The 20566-nt window shown below is 56.2% G+C and overlaps 1 protein-coding gene across 11 annotated transcripts in view; it reads left to right on the top strand.

Moving 5' to 3' along the window:
• The first annotated feature begins 4605 nt into the window (after positions 1–4605).
• The window catches only part of ZNF236 (zinc finger protein 236), a 103788-nt gene continuing 87827 nt past the window's right edge, over positions 4606–20566 (top strand). For 3 of the 11 annotated variants that reach the window (XR_011379153.1, XM_051838587.3, XM_051838586.3), the window contains exons 1-3: positions 4606–4895; positions 19183–19325; positions 20351–20515. Coding sequence is in view for 7 of the 11 variants with exons in the window: in XM_051838587.3 (XP_051694547.1) it covers positions 4841–4895; positions 19183–19325; positions 20351–20515 (363 nt within the window). In the remaining 4 variants the exon portion in view is untranslated. Of the gene's footprint in view, positions 4896–6121; positions 6635–7876; positions 12004–12672; positions 13062–19182; positions 19326–20350; positions 20516–20566 lie in introns of those variants that run through there. The other 8 variants (XR_016213834.1, XM_089304957.1, XM_089304951.1 and 5 more) reach the window with 7 other exon arrangements.

Raw genomic sequence — 20566 nt, 5'->3', positions numbered from 1 at the left:
TGGCTTCTCACGTGCACCAGGCCAGTGACAGGCTCTGGGCATACAGCTGCCGTGGTCAGGGGACCAGCTAACCTGTGGACAGGTATGGACACGTACGCACTGTGACACGTGAAATGACAAATGCCAAGCAGGGGACAAATAGTTAAAAAGCAAAGCCACCTTTTAATTGTCATTTAATTCTTGGGTATGAGAATGGGCTTAAGACCTTTATTCTTTCCTCCAGCCTCCAGGGAAGGGGCCAGTATGACACTGTTCTGGGCCAACAGGTACCTGGGTGCCCTGACTGAGCAGGGTTGGGCACTTTTGGCAGAGCCTCCGGGAAGTAGTTGATTTCAACATCTGTGCCTTTGTCAGTTAATGAAGCTCATGATTTCTCTTGTGGTAGAAATTAAAATGTATACAACTGATCACAGTGGACGATTCTTGTCCACAGCAATGAACATGGGGGCTGGCACTGTGGTGTAGCGGGTAAAGCCACCACCTGTGTATCAGTACCCGACATGCACGCTAGTTTGTGTCTTAGCTGCTCCATTTCCAACCCAGCTCCCTGCAAATGACTTGGGAAAAGCAGTAGATGGTGGCCCAAGAGCTTGGGTCCCTGCACCCATGTGGGAATCACAAATGAAATTCCTGGCATCTGTCTGGCCCACCCTGGCCATTGAAGCCATCTGAGGAGTGAACCAGCAAGTCAAAGATCTTTCTCTCTCTGTAACTTTCAAATAAATAAACACATCTTTTTTAAAAATGAATTTTGTTAACTAGAGATGAAACTGGCTTCTGTCCTGTAGGATCAATAACCCCACTGTACAAAATCATAAAATGTATATAACAAAATAAAACACTTGGGAAGACTTTGGCCTAGTGATTAAGACAACTTTTAGGGCACCTGCATTCCATAAGGGAGTTTCTGGAGTAGAGTCCTGGCTTTGTCTGATTCCAGCTTCTTGCCCCGGACACCCTGGGGAGCAGCGCCCAACAGCTAAAGTGCTTGGTCCCTGCCATCCATGCAGGAGACCTGGACTGAGTTCCTGGCTTCGATTTGGCCAAACGTGGGCTGTTGAAGCCATTTGGGGAATGAACCGGTGAGAGAGCTCTTTCTCCTGCTCAAATGAAGTTTTAAAATTTACCCTTTAAACATTCAGTGTGCGGTGCCACGGCACCAAGGCTATCCCATTGCTTTTACATTAAGTATGCAGGGCTGGGGCACCAGGCCCATTCATGTGGCTGTGCAGCCTTCCTTCCCCGAACCTCTTCCCCCACGAAGCACTAACTTCTCACCCATTTTTACCTGGCACCTGCATCTACTCTTCCACGTCCCGTCTTTTTGAATTTGGCTACTGCAGGGCCCTCATACAAGTGGAATCAGACTGTTCATCCTCTTGTGGCTGACATTTCACTTAGCTCCACGTCTTCATCGTGTCACCTAAAGTGACTTCCGGACATTCTATTATCTAGGAATGATCAGAAATGATCAGATTGTCTTTTCCCATCTGGGGAGGGAAAGATTCAACTCTGAGTAGGTTCAAAGAGGCTGCAGGGGTATGACTTCACCTTCATGACACACGTGGGACGCAGATCGGTTACTATGTGTGCAGGCTTTGCCAAGCACTAGGTGCTTGCTGCGTTTTGTCTCAGTTGTGGTAGATGAGTTAATTCAATCGGTGAAGGGGTAAGGGTGAAAAGGCAGGGAGACTGGTCAGGAGCCAGGGCCCAGGATGTGGCACCCCGAAAGATTCCACTTGGCATACAAGTCAGTCAGAGCTGAAACCCCTTACCTGCTGAAAAGCAGTCTCTGGAAAGACCTTGACTGTCATACCCCCCCCCCCCGCCCCCGCAACTTGTCCTCCCAGAGCTGAAGAGTCGGCACACATCCAGACCTGGTGCCACCTGTCTTTCCTAAGGTGTGAGCGGCTACCAGAGAGAAGCCCTCAGAACTGGAGGCGAGACTGATGGGAGAACGCCAGGCCCCAGTAGAGCCTGTGACCCTAACAGCAGAGTGGCTGTAGGGGAAGCTAGGTGAGAAGTGGTTGGCTTTGGCTCATAGGCATTGGGAGCAGACAGAACTGGGAAGGGGCCAACCGAGGACTTGGTAGAAGAGGACAAGCAGGAAGGATTCCCAGGCACTAACCAGCAGCAGAGAGGAAGAGGTACTTATCAACCAGAGATCAACTCCAAACTAAAAGGGGCCCAAAGGAGCATGCACTATACGGCCCCATTTCTATAGAACGTGAGAGATTCAAACTGGTCTACAATGTCACAAAGCAGAGGTGGACTCAGAGGGGGGGAGGGAGACGGTTGCTTCCAGGCGCTGGTTCAAGGTTCCTGCACATCCAGACTTACTGCAGTTTGCTGTACGTCAAGGGGGTCCAGAAAAGCTGGGGTGCAAAGGGTCTCGCTAGGTTTCCGGGGTACGGGATGGCAGGGATGAATGCTCCCATAGGAGGACTTGCCGAAGAGCCAGTGTGGCCGAGTGGGCAGGCTGGTGAGGTCTGAGCGAACTTCCAAGACGCACGGTTGGGAAGCTGGGAACAGTGAGGAAGCGGCTGAGCTCGGGGAAGAAACCCTGGCCAGCAGGACTCACTCTTCTTTCCGCGTCAGGTAGGCCTGCTGGCTGCGGACAGCGTTCCTGCTCACTTGGATTCTGGGCTCCGATGACAGCAGTCCTCTCTGGGCGGTGCCCGCTCCGGCTGTCTCTGTCCTCAGCCCCAGACTGCGGCCTCACGCTGCAAGCCTCATGGAACAAAACACAAGTCCTCAGAAGCCCCCCACGCCTTCTTCCTGTGCTCCTGAGGTAATAACCAGGGTGACAGGATGTCGGCAGGGACCAGATTCAGGGCCTGGGACAACAAACAGCCAAAAGAAAACCCATGTGCCACTGGGGAAGTCCCCACGTGGGAAGGGCACTAGGAGGCGACCTGCTGGCCGACTCTCTCCTGTGCTGGTCCAAGTAACACGTTCCTGAGGTTCCTCAACACCTCGCTTAGAAGCAACTACTTCGCTTTCATGCAGGTCAGGCAAAAACTGCCCACCTCCCGCTCCGGTTCTCAGGCTCACCAACCTTGCTTTGGTGTTAGACGTTTATCTTCTGCTAAGGGACGGTATTCAGAAACAACACCATAAAACTGGTCGGGGGTGATGTCCAAAATACTGCTCACCAGGGCTGGTGCTGGGTGTGGCAGGCTAAGCCTCCGCCTGCGGCGCCAGCGTCCCATGTGGGTGCTCACCCGTGTCCCGCCGCTCCTCTTCTGACCCAGCTCTCTGCTATGGCCCAAGTGCTTGGACCCCCGCACTCATGTAGGCCCAAATGAAGCTCCCGGCTTCGGACAGGCCCAGCTCCAGCCTCTGCGGCCATCTCGGGAGTCAATCAGTGGATGGAAGACCTGTTTCTCCCTCCCCCTGCAGCTCTGCCACTCAAATGAATCTTTTTTTACAGACTACTGCTCACCTTCACTATGCCTCAGCAGCCACACAAGACAGCAAGCTTATAAGATCAGCATCAGGGAAAACACGCGTTACTCAAACCACAGATCACTTTTATGCGTCTGACCAGGTAACTACACTTTTCCTGCTTCTTGGGCTAAGTGGCCCAGGGTCTGATGATTAATCTATGTTTTCCAACCATAACAGACCCTACGCAGTTAGTCTAGGCACTTTATTTTTTCTCCATCCTGATTTTTCATCTATATAATTTTGCAAATGGCTTCAATCCTTTTCAGATCACAATAGGATATAAACTCACATACACCCCAAACACCCGTATGTCCAGACACTTTTCTGGTTTGCCTTCCCACACACGCACAGTGCTGCTGTAGTTATCAGGTGGAGTCCTCTCTGGTGCAGCCAGAAGCCACGTGGGATTAAGGGTAAGCAGATTTGGTTCTTATCTTGGGTCTACTTACACCCACGTGGCCTCGGCCGATTACCGGAGTCCTCCGGATGCAGGCGTCTTTGGCCCCGGTAGGAACCATGCGAGCAGAGGCGTTTACGTCAACGCGCGGGCTAACACGACAGCTACCAAATCCCGTCTCGCAGCTCACCGCCCAGGGCTTCTCCGGACCCGGAGGAGAACGTGCAGACGCACCGCCCACCAAGGAGCCTCGGCTTTTTCCTTTCTTTGCTCGTCCTGGCCTCCAGCTGTTACAGATGCAACTGGTTCTTAAGACCCAGTTAAAAGAACACCTTTCCGGCTTCCACTCGTACTCACTCGCGGCGTGTCTCCGCGGCTCCACGGGCACCTGAGCGCCGCGGGGTCGCTCCGGCCCGCCGGGTCGGGGGCGCGTCTGTCCCCGCAGCCCCCAGCTCTGCGCACCGCCTCGGGGGCACCTGCGGGCCACCCGGCGCTGGGGCGGACGCGGTCACCGCGCCAGGACACGCAGCCGGCTTCCCGGGCCCAGGGGCCCCTGCTCTGCCCGCAGCCCTGCGGGCGCCCATCAGGCTCCGCTGCGGCCCGTCCCGCAGCCCCGCACACCCGCCCCGCAGCCCGGCCGCCGGCGCCCGCCCGGCCAGGTGACGCCGCCGCCCGCTCGGCCGCGCCGGGCCCGCGCATGCGCCCCGCGCCGCCCCCGCCCCCACCGCCCCGCGCCCAACGCCCCCACCGCGGCCCGCGGGCCATGGAACCCGCCGAGGCCGGCGCGGTGCGAGCGCCGCCGCCCGCGCGTCCGGGCGCCTGACCCCGTGAGCCCGGCGGGCCTCGCACGGGCCCCGGCGCCGGGCCTCTCCGCCCGCCTCCGCCGGCTCGGCCCCGGCCCGGCCCGGCCGGGCGCGCCCCCGCCGCCACCCGCGCGTGCGCGCGCCCGCCGCCGAGAGGGAGCGCCGAGTGAGGGGTGGTCCGCCGCCGACGATGCCGCGGGGCCGCCCCCCGAAGCCCAGGGACGGCGCGGCGCGCGGCGACTCCGGTAAGGCCCGCGGCCTCGCCCTCCGCGCCGGGCGCGGCCGCCGCCGCCGAGTGCCCGGATGGCGCGGGGGGCGCCGGGAGCGGCGCGGCGGGCGGGGGCCGCGGACCCGGGCCGCCGACTGGCCGGGCGGGCCGCAGCGCGGGCGGAATGATACGCGCGGCGCCGCGGCCCCTCCGCGCGCTGGGCCTACTTTCCTGGGCCGGGCGGCGGAGGCGGGGGCGGCCGCCCGCCTGCCTCCCTCCCTCGCGCCCTCCCTCCGCCTGCGCCGCCCCTCCTCCCTCCGCCCGCCCCCGGCCCGCTCCGCGCCCCCTCCCCGCGCCCCCGCCGAGCCCGCGCGGGAAGCGGGTGGGGAGAGCGGCCGCGTCCGCCGGCCGGCCGGCGCCCGGAGGGACGAGGGGGCCGGCGCGGCCTGGCCGGGCGCGGAGCGCGGGGCGCGGGGCGGTGGGCCTGCGCGCGGCGGGGCGGGCGGGCGCGCGGCGGGGCCGGCGCGGAGCGGGCCGGGGGCGCCGGGGCGCTCGCCCGGGCCGGCCTCCGGGCCTGCGGGGCTCCCGGGCCGCAGCACACAGTAGGCGCCGGCGGCCCCGGAAGCGGGCTGGGGCGCGGCCGCCAGAGGGCGCTGTGGCGCGCACACAGTAGGCGCCGGCGAGCCCCGAGCCCGGGCCTGCCTGAGGCGCCGCGGCCGCGCGGGAAACGTCTGAGGGCGCCGCCTCGGCCGGGGCGGGCGGTGGACACCCGCAGCCCGGCCGCTGGCCTGTCGCCCCAGCCCCGCGTGGACGGCCGGCGACCCCTGTGGCCACGCAGGCCGGGCGTCCACGCGGGGCTGGCAGCGCGGGGAAGGGGTCTCTGGTGTCCGCGGGCGACCCCCGGGCGGAGTTGGTGCCCGGCGTCGAGGGGCAGGCTCTCCTTGCGGCGTGAGGAGCCGCGGAACCCACGGAGGCCCGGTGTGCACGGAGGCCGTGTCCATGCGGTCCTGTGCGGTGCCAGCCCGGGCGCCCGGCCGGGGGAGCGGCTGTGCTGGGCCTGGGCCGGACTGTTCGGGTCCCCGCCGTCTGACAGGCCGCGTCCACCCCTCCCACGGAGACTCCGTGTCCCTGGGGACGCCGGGCTCAGCACTTGCTGTCCCTCCGCCCGCCGGGAAGGCCACACCCGGGAACCGCCCTGGGATCCCTCATCCCGCACCGCAGGGCCGCTGGGACCCTCGCGCCATCCCCGAAGCAGGGCCGCGTGGCAGGGCCGTGGGCCTCGCGAGGCGTGGGCTGGACGCTCCCCACCCTGCCTTGCCAGAGCCGCCTGGAGTCCACGCTGCCCGCGAAAGGCTGTCTTGCCTCTGCGTACAAAGTTTAATATAGATTGGTTTTTCCTTAAGAGATACAGGACAGTTCAAGTTTTTGTTTCTCCTGGTGTCAGTTTGCTAAGTTTATTTACTCATTTATTTAAAGATTGATTTATCTGAAAGGCAGAATTACAGAGAGAGGGAGAGGTCTTCCATCCGCTGGTTCACTCCCCAGGTGGCCACAACGGTTGGAGCTGTGTCCATCCAAAGCCGGGAGCCAGGAGCTTCTTCTGGGTCTCCTACGCGGGTGCAGGGGGCAAGCACTTGGGCCATCTTGTACTGCTTTCCCAGGCCACAGCAGAGAGCCGGATCCGAAGTAGAGCAGCCGGGACTCAAACTGGCGCCCACGTGGGATGCCGGCCCTGCAGGCGGCAGCCCTACCCACTGTGCCACAGCGCCGGCTTTGGTATGTTTTAAGAGTCATCTAAATTTTCAATTTATTAACGGCACAAAGGTCCTGGGTGTCCCCTGGAGACCCCGTGGGCCCCTTTCCGTGTCTTTTCCTCTCAGATTTGCCAGGGTTTCTCAGTTTCACTGATCGCTTCAAATAACCCAGGTTGGGTCTCCACTTCCACGTGCAGTTTTCTGCATTAATTTCTTCTCTTCATTTCCTCCTTTATTTCCTGTTGTTTCTGCTCACTTCTTGGTGTGACTTCCCCTAATTTCAGCTTCCTTTTTATTGCGTACATTTGAGGCTGCACGCTTGAAGCTGCTGCCAGTGCCACTGTGCTGCAACTGTCCTGTGAGACAGGCCGGGGCGGGCGAGGGCCAGGAGGCGCGAGAGGACGCTGTTGCCGTGTGCTGGGTTGCTCCCCAGCGCGTCCAGACATTTTGATGTGGTTATTTTTATCTTCATTAAGTTCAAGATTTTTTTTCCAATTCTCATTGTGATATCTTGCAGTTTACTCAAAAGTGTACAGCCTAGTGTTTAAGCACTTGGGACTTTTTTTTTAAGATTCATTTTTTATTTATTTGAAAGGCAGCGTTACAGAGAGAGGAGGAGAGACAGAGGTCTTCCATCCGCTGGTTCACGTCCCAGGTGGCCACAATGGCCAGGGCTGGCCCAGGCTGAAGTCTGGAGCCTGAAGCTCTGGGCCTCCTGTGTGGGGGCAGGGGCCCCAGCACTTGGGCCCCCTCCTCTGCTTTTCCTAGGCCATCGCCAGGGAGCTGGATTGAGAGTGGAGCAACCAGGACTCAAACTGGCACCCAGGTAGACGCCAGTGCCTCGGGTCGGGGCTCAAGCTGTTAGACCACAATGCTGGCCAACACTTGGGACTTTTAAAGTCACTTTTTGTGGTTGATTTCTGGTTGAGTGGCACAGCGGTCAGGGAGCTCACCTGCCATCGTAACTGAAGCTTGCTGAGACGTGTGTCGTGAGGTTTTACCTCCTGTGTGGAAATGTTCTGTGTGCTTGAAAAGAGTTTGTTGCGTGTCACTGCTTCTTGTCTTCCAGTTACTCCAGAAAATGCATTAGATACTGAGGTCCCCCGTGAGGGTGAGCTGGTCTCTTCCTCCTCGCCTCTTCTCAATCTTTGAGTTTTCTCAGCTGCGCGGGACATCTGCTTTACTGCAGCAGGGCCTGGTCTGCTGCTGCCGCCGGCTGGGTCTCGTTCTGTCCTTTTAGTTTGTCCTTCTGCCCTTGATGTAGGTCGTTCCTCCTGGAAACAGCACGGAGGTGACTTCTTCCTCTCTAAAGGTAGTCTGACGTTCTTGTCTTGCAGTCGGCATGCTGAGTGTAGCTGCGTTTAAGGCATTTGGGATATGGAAGTTGGTGTTTGCCATCTCACTGTTAGTTTTGTGTTTGATTCATCTCTTGCTCAGCCAAGTCCCTGGTCCCTCTGTGCTCACGGGACACCTGCGTGCGCTCTCTCTGTTCTTTCATGATGCCCTAGGGAATTAGTGTGCTTCTTCAGGTGGTAACATCCAATGTAAATGGATTTTTGTGCCACGTCCCAGACGGTTCCTGGGCCGTCGACGGCGTTCGTGCTGCTGACCACCCCGCTGTTTGCAGTACCGTTGGAGTGCATTGTGATTGCACTTGGCGCTTAGCTGGAAGACTCGGATGCTTCCTTGTGCTGGAATGCACGTGACGTAAAGCGTGCTGTGGTTTCTGAGAGGAGCATGGTTCCTGGCGTTAGCACGCACGGCGTTCTGCAGCCATCGACCGGAGATTGCTCGTAACTCCACGTGGACACCCTGAGCTCCTTGCAGTCACTCCCAGTCCCCCCCGCACCCCGGTCGCTGGCACCGACGGATCTCCTTTCTGTCTGTGGATATGCCCGACCCAATGTCTCGTCTCAGTGGACTTGTGGTACGCGGCCCCTTTCACCGAGGTTCTGTTGTCAGCGCCCGTCAGTCCTTTCTGTAGCTGATCATAAGCCGCCCGTGGATCCGGTCATCGTCTATCTGTTGGTAGACAGTTAGGTGGTTTCCACGTTGGGCTGTTGTGAGAAGAGCTGCTGTGAGCATGTACACACTTTTGTTTGAACGCTGGTTTTCGGTTCCTTGGAGTGGAGTTGCTGGGCCGGACTTGCCGGACCGTGGGGCTGTGCCCTTTGCCATGCCCACCAGCGGTGTTAGTGTTCTGGTTTCTCTGCATCCTCACCAAAGCTTATTGTTTTCTGTTAGTATTCACTGTGGCCATCCTCATGAGTGTGACATGGGTGCTCATTGTGCCTCTGTTTTTGGAGGAACTTTTCATTATTGTGTGCAGAAAACTCAACGGTGCACCTCCATTGCAGCTTCTTGGCCAGCTCCGTAGCCTTGGCCTTCCTCTCAGGAATGGGTAGCACAGAGCGGACCCGATACATTGCCTTACTAGTGACGAAACGTAGAGCTCCTCCTATCTGTCGTTGTAGTTGGGCCCAGTGGCTTCCACCAGCTTAGTAGGAGCATCTTTGTCTCCCAAGTTCACCTGCTGAGGGTGATGGTGGTGCAGGTCATCTTTGAAACAGGCGCCCTAACCTGCCTTGATGAGTGGTAGGGGAGCTCCTGACAACACAGGACAACCAGCTCTGTGGGACCCATGTCCTGAGCCCTCTTCCCCTTGACCCAGGTGCTGACAGTGTTGACCCCCACTCCGGGGATGGGCCGTCTCCTGGCGGGGACATCCCCTTTACCTGAGGTTGCTTTTCAGCCCAGGCCAGTGGCCTCCGCTGCTTCTCTTGCTTAGTCTCTGGTCCGTGCTGGCGGGCAGCTCCCGTGGCTGAGTAGCTGTTTGCTGGTCCAGGGCCTAGGGAAGCTGGCTAATGGCAGGGGCCACTGTCAGCCACTGCAGCTGGACACATGGGACCATTAGGTGGGGTCCCCTTTGGGCCAGCTGCCTGTTGAGTGCCAAAGTCCTTGGACTTCTCTCCTCCTGCTGCCTTGTGCCGGCAGGGGCCGCCTTCTTCCCCTTGGCCTCTTTTCCTTTTGGTGTCTGGGGCTGGAGGAGCGCTCAACCGTGATTTTGTGTGTAGTTCCCTGATGATTAATGAGTGAGCATCTTCTCACGCATCTGTTGGCCATTTGTGTTTCGTGGAGAAACCTGCAGTTTTTTGCTCATTTATCTTGATGGTTTCTCCCGGGTGTTGACCTGTGAGATTCTTCCTGTGTTCTGGGTACTAGGCCCGTATTAGGTAGAGGATCTGCAGGTTTTTCCCGCATTCTACAGCTTATCTTTTTTACTTTCTTGATAGCGTCCTTTGACACACAAAAGTTTTTAATTTTGATGAGGTCCGATTTATCTGTTTTTTTCTTCGGTTACTTGTGGCTTTTGGTGTCAGAATATTTAAGAGCCCCTCACTAAATCCACAGCCATGAAGCTTTCTCCTATGTTTTACAGTTTTGCTTCCCAAATTGAGGTCTTTGACCTGTGTCAGGTTAGTGTGGTGTGAGGTGAGGGTCTGCGTTCGCTCTTTCACACGTGGGACACCCTTGATCCAGAGCCACTTGTGGGAGTCTGTGCCTTCTGTACCGGCCGACCTTGGCGTTCTCTGATTCAGAGGTCGGTAACGCTGGCTGTCTTAGTTTGTTCCTGACCTCTGCTCTGTCCCCTGGTCTGTGTGTCTTTAGGCTGGTCCCACCCTGTTTTGCCGTGTCTGCTGCACTTCACACTGAGACACATTAAAGTCCATACGTGGGACAGCGTTGTGAGTGCTTGTTTTCGAGCAGCCCCCTCACCGAGGCTGGGGGTGCCTCCGCCCTGCGCTTCTAGGAGATGGTAGTTGTGCATCACTGTGTGACAGCCCGGGTCTGAGGCTCACTGTTGCGTTCCTCAGCTGGCGATGCTTGCAGAGAGCACCCCGGGGGGCTCAAAGACTCAGTGCTCGGTGGATGTCAGGCAGAGGTGGGGGGGGCAGCTGCCGTCGGGGCGGTGTCCGTTTCCTTTTTTTTTTTTAGATTTATTTATTTTATTTGGAAGTCAGTGTTATAGAGAGGTAGAGGCAGAGGCAGACAGAGACAGAGAATCTTCCATCTGCTGGCTCACTCCCAAAATGGCTGCAACAGCCAGGCTGGGCCAGGCTGAAGCCAGGAGCCAGGAGATTCATCTGGGTCTTCCACATGGATGCAGGGGTCCAAGCATTTGGGCCGTCTTTCCCTGCTTTCCCAGGCACATTAGCAGGGAGCATTGGGAGTGGAGCAGTCGGGACTCGAACCGGTGCCCATGTGGGGTACCGACATTGCCGGCAGCGATTTTACCTCCTGCACCGCAGCGCCAGCCCCAGAGAAGTCCTCAGTTTTAAGGAGGCTGTGCTTCAGCCATACTTGAGAAGACAACGCATGATGTGTGCAGACCCTTACTGCCTTTTCCGCTGTGTACATGACGGCGGTGGGGGAGCCGTGGAGAGCAGGAGGTGACGGGAACTCCGGGCTGCAGTGGGTCCAGTTCGCAGGGACTCCTGGTTCGCTGCCGGGGCAGGATCGGCATACTCTCTGTGAAGGGCCTGGTGGTATTGTGGGTCATACAGTCTGTGCTGTAAGTGCCCAATCTGCTGTTGCAGTCTGAGTGCCCACAGGCAAGCCAAGGAGCCTGGCCGTGTTTCAGTGACAGCCGGTTGACAAACAGGGCTGGGCCCTCGTCCCCCAGCCTGGCAGGAAGGACAGGCCTGGAAAAGAAAGCTGTGTGTGGGACTTTGAGGCGGCTGTACCGATGTCAACCAGGAAGTGTGGTCAGCTCAGTGAAGAGGGAGGGCCTGCCGGCGTGCTGAGAAGTCTCTAGGTGCTGCACCCCAGGCCGCCCCCCAGGCTAGCTGATCGCTGGCTGGTTCCCGACAGCAGAGGCCAGTGTGGCTGCAGAACTCTGTGTTGAGCTTTTGTGTGCAGCAGCCGTTCAGACGCCTGGCCTCTCGGTGAAGGCAGGAGATTGGTCTGTGGGTACCATCAGCAGGGCGTGTGTTCTTGTCTGGGTGTGTTTTGTTCTGGGTGACCGCTCCTGCACCTCTACCCGTTCTCGGGTATTTGTGCTGTTCTACTTGCAGCCTGCTGTCAGCAGTGCTGCTGTGAGTTCTGAACTTGCCTGTTTGGTGCCTTGATGTGCACGTTGTTCTGGGCGGTACCAGGAGTGGAGCTGCTAGGCTCGAGGGTGCGGGTCTGTTCAGCTCTGCTGGGCGCTGCCAGACCGGTTTCCAGAGTGGGGTCACAGCCATTGCACGCCAGCGGAGTGGTCACTTCCGGCAGTGCCACACCCTCAGCAGGACTCCAGCCATCCTGATGGGCATGCGCCCTACTGGTTAAAGAGCATTTAGCAGGATCGTTTCTTCCGTGCTGTAGAACTCCGGTCTCCACCACGCCCACGTGAGTAGGGGGACCGCGTCTTTATCCTCACGGTGTAGGGCAGGGTGTGGTCGGCAGGGCGAGGGGTGCCGGGCCCAGCGCGGAGGAGGCGAGTGCTCCCTCGCCATCTCCTGGTCTGCTGGGTCCCTGCCTTTCCGCGTCTGTTGCAGGTGGGCTTGGTGCCCCCCTACACTCTGGACCCCACTTACCCCACGAGCACACAGGCTCCTGGTGCAGTGCTGATGGCAGGTGTGTGAGTGGGAGTGGCAGCCAGCAAACCAGCAGTTGGTCTAACATGGGAGTTAAGTTTTTTGCACCGGCAGAGGAAGGCCAGCCTAGAGCTGCGACCTGGCAAGGCGGTGAGGTGCAGACACGCAGGGTTTCTCTTGTTGAGATTTTACTGTAGTTTTGTTATATTTGGGTGGCGTGAGTGTCGTTTCCGAACATACATCCCCCCAAGTTTAAATTCTTTTGAAAGCAAACACTTCAAAGGAATTGATGCTCCTTTTAGAGTTGGCGAGGGTGAATCAGCCACCGCGGCGTGACTGGGGCGCTGGCTGCACAGCCTGGGAGATGGCACAGCGGCTTTGAGTGTGCACCTGCTGGCGGCACCTCCGTACCCGGGAAGCACTTTGCCCACGTGCTGAGGGCGTGCGCTGGGTCTAACCCGGCTTCTTCCCTGTGCTGCAGGCCTGTTTGACCTCATGTGGCATGGAGAACACCACCGCTTCAGGACACAATTGTCATTGAACCGCCTCTCTCATCTGACACACGGGGCGCTGCGGCGTGGCTCCCGACTGAGTGTGTTCATACACGGCCCTAGGCGTACACGACGTTAAAGTCCATGCCCGTCGCCGTCTGGACATTGGGTGCCCTCAGCTGAGGGAGCTTCCGCTTCTGAGCTGAAAACGAGCCCTGGGGCCACCGCCGGCACCTGGCTTCCCTGGGCCGAGTCCCCTGGAGTTCAGCTTGACTTCTTCCCTGAGCTTCTTCTGAATGGGCAGTGCGTGATCGCGGCTCATGATTCAGTTAGTACGCTAATTATACGAGTCCCTTCATAGCGCCTGCCGTCCAGATGGGTGAGTTGGTTTCTATACAGGAAGCCCGTGTGATTGTCTTATTCTGCAGTTTTACAGGAAACTGTATGCTCTGCAGCCTATCTCTGCCCCTCCCCTCCCCCACCTCTCATTTAAAGACATGGTAACCACTTTCCATGGAATGCATTTGGGGGCTTGTTTTTCTTATTGCTTGATTGATTTGAAAAGCAGAGTGACAGAAAGAGTCTTACATCTGCTGGTTCACTCCTGAAATAGCTGTAATGGCCAGGACTGAGCCAGGCCAAAGCCAGGAGCCAGGAAGTCTATACAGGTCTCCCACGTGGGTGCAGGGGCCCAAGTGCTGGAGTTGTCCTCCTCTGCTTTCCAGGCACATTAGCAGGGAGCTGGATTAGAAGTGGAGTAGCTGGGACTCAAACTGGCCTTGTGATATGGGATGCTGTCATCGAAAGCAGTGGCTGAACCCACTGTGCCACAATGCCAGGGGTTGTTTTCCTTGTGAGTTACGTTTCATTTCCAGCATGCAGGTATTTGAGGAGATAACACAGAAAGAGGGAGACTCCTTGGCTTTCCATACATGTCTGGGTCAGGTGCTTTGGGCTTGACAGGTGGGTGTTCTGCCCAGAGGAACGAGGTGCTTAAGGCGTGCTCAAGACCCAGTCAGGGCATTTGGTTTTCCGAGAGAGATCCTGCAGAGAAAAGAGCACAGACACGTTGAGGCTGGCTCCTGGGAGCAGCTTGCATACCTGTACAGGCCGAGAGTGAGCAGACCCAGCTACGGCTGGGGAACCGACCACCCGCCTTGCGTGGTTCTGAGGGGCAGGCCGTGAGTCGGGAGTCTAAGTAGGAGCTGTGTTGATGGGCCGTGGGGGCTTCAGGTGGCTGGGCAGAGGTTGTCAGGTCATGAAGGCCCTGGAGACACTGGCATGCTGTGGGAAGCGTTGGGCGGGGGCCCCCACTGTGTGGGAACCTGAACGCTGGCCCTTGCGGGCAGAGCAGCAGCACAGAGGAAAACCTGGAGGAGAAAGGAGTTAGTAACAGGACAAAGAGTGGCAGAGAGTATCCAGGGTGTCCAGGGAGTGCTGTGGACAGGGCACCGGGGCCGGGGCCTGGCCGTGCCAGCATGGGGAATGCAAGGTGGCAGGCAGTGGGCACTGGGAGCACACAGGGAGGTCAGCTGTATTTTAGAAAGTTTTTAATTCAAAACATAAAATCAAACGAATGGTTTGGGGGTTAGAGTTACTTTAGGAACAACCTGACGTGTGTCTCATTTTAGTGTTGAAAGTACTTCATGGGGCTACACGCGTGGCAGAGATTGAAGTGGGTGCATGAGGCATTGGCATGCAATAATGCAGTGGGGCTGGCTGGAACTTGGCCGCGGATCCCGGAGAGGCATTTTGTGTAAGAGAACGGCACACGACATAGGCTCTGCAGACAGAGACGAATGGCAGGCCTTGGCTGTTAGGACTTGGCTGGTGAGCCTGCTTGGCTGCGCTTGATCTGGGGGGATGAGGAGGAGGAGTTTGGAGATTGCGCCTGTAGTCCGTGCCCTGACAGAGCAAGCCTGGGTGTAGACACTGGACAGCATGGTCAGGGGCTGACGGGGCGTTGGCCGGCAAGCGTGAGGGCTAGAGATGGCCGTGGCCCTCAGTTGCTGGGGGCTGCTGTCCCTGTGCCATCTGGAATCATTCTTTATTTGTCACAACTCTGAGATGGGTTTGTTATTTTTGAGGTGGTGGACAGTTATTATACGCTATTTAGAATGTATTTACACGAGGACTTAAATTGATTTTGAAACTAGACTTCAGACTGCTTTCCTCAGGACTGGCAGAGCTGTTCAGACGCATTCCTGTAATGTCAGTTTTTGTTTGATTTGGATAGTGGATTGAGAGTTTGGGGTGGCAGAAAGGGTGACTGATGGCAGTGAGTGGTGGTCGTGTGTTTATGTGTAAGGTGTTTGCGTTGCATAAGTTGCCTGAGCGTGCTGCACCTGGGACCCTCACAGGGTTCCCCTGTCTTCTCCAGCGGCACAAGCACGTGGCTGCAGATCACTGGAGCTCTTAGCTTTGGTTATGGATAAGTGCGGGTAGCCCCATGCTTAGAGGATGTGTGTGGATGTATGGGTGTGTGTGGATGTGAGAATAACTGTTCTGGTCTGGGTGTGTGTGTGTGCATGTGTGAGTACCTGTCTGGTCTAGCTGTGTGCATGCACGTGTGTGAGTACCTGTCTGGTATAAGTGTGTGTGCACGTTGTGTGAGTACCTGTTCTGGTCTAGGTATGTGTGTGAGTACCTGTTCTGGTTTAGAGGTGTGTATGTGTGTGCATGTCTGTGAGTACCTGTTCTGGTTTAGAGGTGTGTATGTGTGAGTTCGTGCCTGTCCTGGTCTAGGTGTGTGTGTGTGCATGTGTGAGTACCTGTCCTGGTCTAGGTCTGTGCATGCACGTGTGTGAGTACCTGTCTGGTCTACGTGTGTGTGTGTGAGAGTACCTGTCTGATCTAGGTGTGTGTGTGCACGTGTGTGAATACCTGTCTGGTCTAGGTGTGTGTGTGCACATGTGTGAGTACCTGTCCTGGTCTAGGTGTGTGTGTGTGTGAGTACCTGTTGTGGTCTAGGTGTGTGTGCATATGTGTGAGTACCTGTCGTGGTCTAGGTGTATGTGTGCATGTGTGTGAGTACCTGTTCTGGTCTAGGTGTATGTGTGCACGTGTGTGAGTACCTGTCCTGGTCTAGGTGTGTGTGTGCACGTGTGTGAGTACCTGTCTGGTCTAGGTGTGTGTGTGCACGTGTGTGAGTACCTCTTGTGGTCTAGGTGTGTGCATGCATGTGTGTGAGTACCTGTTCTGGTCTAGGTGTGTGTGTGCACGTGTGTGAGTACCTGTCTGGTCTAGGTGTGTGCATGCCCGTGTGTATCTGTCTGGTCTAGGTGTGTGTGTGTGAGAGTACCTGTTGTGGTCTAGGTGTGTGTGCATGCCCGTGTGTGAGTACCTGTCGTGGTCTAGGTGTGCGTGTGCACGTGTGTGAGTACCTGTCTGGTCTAGGTGTGTGTGTGTGCATGTGTGTGAGTACCTGTCTGGTCTAGGTGTGTGTGTGCACGTGTGTGAGTACCTGTCTGGTCTAGGTGTGTGTGTGCACGTGTGTGAGTACCTCTTGTGGTCTAGGTGTGTGCATGCATGTGTGTGAGTACCTGTCGTGGTCTAGGTGTGCGTGTGCACGTGTGTGAGTACCTGTCTGGTCTAGGTGTGTGTGTGCATGTGTGTGAGTACCTGTCTGGTCTAGGTGTGTGTGTGTGCATGTGTGTGAGTACCTGTCTGGTCTAGGTGTGTGTGCATGTGTGAGTACCTGGTCTAGGTGTGTGTGTGTGCACGTGTGTGAGTACCTCTTGTGGTCTAGGTGTGTGTGCATGTGTGAGTACCTGTCTGGTCTAGGTGTGTGTGTGTGCACGTGTGTGAGTACCTGTCCTGGTCTAGGTGTGTGTGTTCACATGTGTGAGTACCTGTTCTGGTCTAGGTGTATGTGTGCATGTGTGTGAGTGCCTGTCCTGGTCTAGGTGTGTGTGTGCACATGTGTGAGTACCTGTCTGGTCTAGGTGTGTCTGCAGATGTGTGATTACCTTTTTGGTCTATGTGTGCATGCACGTGTGTGAGTACCTATCTGGTCTAGGTGTGTGCATGCACGTGTGTGAGTACCTGTCTGGTCTAGGTGTGTGCATGCACGTGTGTGAGTACCTGTCTGGTCTAGGTGTGTGTGTGTGAGAGTACCTGTTGTGGTCTAGGTGTGTGTGCATGTGTGAGTACCTGTCCTGGCCTAGGTGTGTGTGCATGTGTGTGAGTACCTGTCGTGGTCTAGGTGTGTGTGAGTTTGTGCCTGTTCTGGTCTAGGTGTGTGTGTGCACGTGTTTGAGTACCTGTTCTGGTCTGGATGTGTCTTCATACGCGTATGTGAATGCCTGTGAGTGCCTGTTCTGGCCTGTGTGTGTGTGTGTGTGTCTGCTCTGCCCTGGGAGACATGATACATGTCTACTTCCAGAAATCCTACAGGAAGTTCTACTTTCAAAAGCAGCTGCCCTTAGCCGGGCTGGCCCATTGGGTGGCCATGCACCTGATCACACCCTTCCTGGCTCACTGGGCACTGAAGAATCTCTTGGCTATAAGGCGGAGACCCCAGCAGAGTGGACCTGTGCCAGACGCAGAGCAGGGCACATGGCTTACCAGCAGCCCCTCCGTGACCTCTTGTGGGGTTAGAGTCTTTATCCCAGGATGGGCCCGTTTGCTGGACCACAGATGCTCTTGGGGAAAATACCCATGAACTTGAAGGTGTGGTTTGGAGGCCGAGGACACCGCTCAGAGAGAGCAGATTGAGAGGATGAAAAGGAGGCGCCATGTTGAATCTGGAGGCCACTTAGTCTAGTGGGAGGGGCTTCGGGGGGGCCGGGCCTCCTGGTTAGAGAGGGTGCCTTGCAGCAGTGGGTGCAGGAGAGAAAGTCACAGTTGCTTTGTTTTTTTTTTTTTTAATAATTTGTTCTTTTTTATATGTAAAAGATTAATTTATTTATTTGAAAGGCAGAGTGACAGAGACAGAGAGATCTTCAGTCCACTGGGTCACTCTCCAAATGGCAGCAATGACCTGGACTAGGCCTGACTGCTACCAGGAGCCAGGAACTGCATCGGGGTCTCTGTGGGGGCATTGTCAGGAAGCTGGATCAGAGGCGGAGCAGCCAGGACTCCAGTGGGATGCTGGCACTGTGCCCCAGTGTGGGCCCCTGGGGTTTAAAATCAGGCTCCACGTGGAAGCTACAGTACCTTTGTTTTTCTCCTCTAGGCACACTTTAGTTAGAATTGCCGGTTTCCGTTTGTTAATTAAGTGGCTTCTCGTGCGGGGTCGTGTTGAGGAGTGCTAGCACAGAGGCTGTGAGCCTTGCTTTCCTCTGTGCCGAAATCGCGGCTCCATCTCGCACTTTAGAAGCTGGGTAGAGGCGCTCTTTCTGCGCTGTACTTGGCCGTAGGTTAGGACACCAGCTACTGAGTTGTCCGACTCGCTCTGTGCAGCTCGCGGTCCCTGCTCGTGGGCGCTGGGTTGTAGGTGAGCCGGCCACGGGCTGACAGCCCCAGCCTGGTGGAGGGAGCTTCCCGTGGCTGTGCTGCTCCTGAGCGGACCCGGGTGTCTGTGGATTGATTAACCCGAGGGTTTGTGTGTGAGCATGTCTAATCCTTATAGATTAGGTGAGCTGCATGTGTGCAGCCAGTTGTTCACTTAGCGAATCGTGGGTACTCAGGGCCCTTGATGGTGTTCTTGACGAATCCTGAGATTCTTCAGTCATGACGTTAGCTGTTGTACTGGTCCGTATTTGAGAACACCTGTGTGTTTAGGGAGGTTTCCTGGGATGAGTTTGTGGACACTGAGGACTGGTCAAGGCACTGCAGCCCCTCGTCTCCCAAGCCATGGGAGGCCACAGGAGTGTGTTAGTTTGTTTTTTGCTTAATCTTGCTTTGCACCCATTTTCTGAGATAGACTGAATTAGTGAGTTAGCCTATAAAGGCTTTTCTATGTTTGCTGAATGGTTTGTGAATCTGTGTATTTTCAATGACTTTTCCAAGTGACTAGGTGAAAACTCTGTGTCTTGTAGTGAAATAACCCTGAGAAGCTAGGTCATGGTGTGCGCATGCGTGTGTGTGTGTGTGTATGTGTGTAGGTGTGTCTGCATGTATGTGTGGAGCTTGCACAGGTATGTGCATGTGTGTATATGGGGGAGTGTGTTTTTGCAGGTGTGTCTGCTTGTATGTGTGGTGTACATGTGTGCATGTGAGCCTGTGTGTGAGCTTGTGCAGGTGTTTGTATAAGGGTGTGTGTGCAGGGGCGTGGGGGTATACGCCATTGCATGTGGGTGGGTGGCTGTCCAGTTTCAGGAATCCAACCACTGGTTTCCAAACATCCCACCTACAAGGATTTAGAATTCTCTTTTCCCAGATCTCCATCACCTGAACAGTTCTCATTTCTAACTGTAAAACATGTTCATTTAAAAAGTTCTGCATATCATTAACTTCATGTGATATTTGGTTTCTAAATAATAGCCACAGAATTTAGTTTCATTGATGGGATCAGAATAACAACGGTATTCATTGTCTATACCTATGCGATTTTGTAGATGGAGTTTTAACATTGAATGCAGAGAACACTAATTATGACGAGCCAGTCCCAAACTTCCACAAGTGTGAGATCTGTCTGCTGTCTTTCCCCAAAGAGTCCCAGTTCCAGCGCCACATGAGGGGTCACGAGCGAAATGACAAGGTATGTATTCCCCGAGGGAGGCCCGGGCTGCGAGCCTCGGACAGCGTCGGCTCAGTCAGCACAGTCGAAATCTCTCTCGTGCATTAGGCTCCTCAGTCGTACAGCCTGGGTACCGTATACGTAGTTTGGCATTTTTGCTTGTTTCTGAGAGCCTGTTCTAGGGAATCAGTGTGCATTGAAGTCATTATGTGTGCACAGAGAAATTCTTTAAAAGTCCAATTTTTTGGTAGCTTTGACTGCTGGTGTATTTTGAAGGGTTTTCTCCAGCAGGGAGTTTCGCCCTGCGTGGTCTTGGCTGTGCGGTGGTCTTGTGGAAGGCGTGGGTGTGCGGGGAGCGGCAGGAGCCCCAGCAGACCATCGAGCCCTATCCCGTGGGGCCCCGTGTGGAGTCTGTCAAGAACTTTGGTGTCGTAATGGGGTGGTCAGGGAAAGTGGCAGTTAAGAGCGCTTGCTGGCTTTTTCCCCGAATAGGTGCCCTGGAAGCCGGGAGCTCTCTGGGTTGGCTTTCAGCCATCTGGCGGAGCTGCAGCTGTAACTACGGAGCGCCAGCACTGGGCCCATGGGTGGCGTTCTCCTGCCAGGCTGATAATCCCAAATCAGGACTGGCCCTCACCAGGCTCTGGGCCTTCAAGTCAGAGGCAGGATCCCTCCCAGCCTGGGAAAATTTGGGGCTGACATAAGCAACTCTGTTCAAATATAGAAAAAGTGGGTCTGATGACTTCAGTTACTTGAAGTGGTTTGGTTTCCGAGAGTGAGTGGGTCAGAGGAAAAACCCCCAGGGAGCGGAAGTCTGTCCTGTGTCTGCCGGGGCCCCCTTGCCCGAGACACCGCGTGTGCTCGAGAACACGGCCTGCCTCTGCCGTGTCTGCTTAGGACACGCGGACTTGAGGTCCAGGGCAGGCTTCCCAGGTTTTTCGGGAGACCGGCTGCAGGCTGTGCTACTTGCTGATGTTCTAGGAGCAGTTATTGAGCACGCGTGTGGGACAGTTGTATTTCAGGGCTTCTTTACTTTTCTCTCCACATAGCCACATCGCTGTGACCAGTGTCCCCAAACATTCAATGTTGAATTCAACCTGACACTGCACAAATGCACCCACAATGGGGAGGACCCCGCCTGCCCCGTCTGTAACAAGAAGTTCTCCAGAGTGGCTAGTCTCAAGGCGCACATTATGCTGCACGAGAAGGAAGAGGTATCGTGACCGTTTCCCTGTGCTCTGCCGTGAGTGTGAACACGCATCTGA

The sequence above is a fragment of the Oryctolagus cuniculus genome, chromosome 10 (assembly GCF_051225735.1).
Source record: "Oryctolagus cuniculus isolate XC-2025 breed Fujian yellow rabbit chromosome 10, ASM5122573v1, whole genome shotgun sequence".
NCBI classification, from domain to species: Eukaryota; Metazoa; Chordata; class Mammalia; order Lagomorpha; family Leporidae; genus Oryctolagus; species Oryctolagus cuniculus.
The sequence above is the reverse complement of the archived record's forward strand: the minus strand, read 5'-3'. Positions and strand labels throughout refer to the sequence as shown.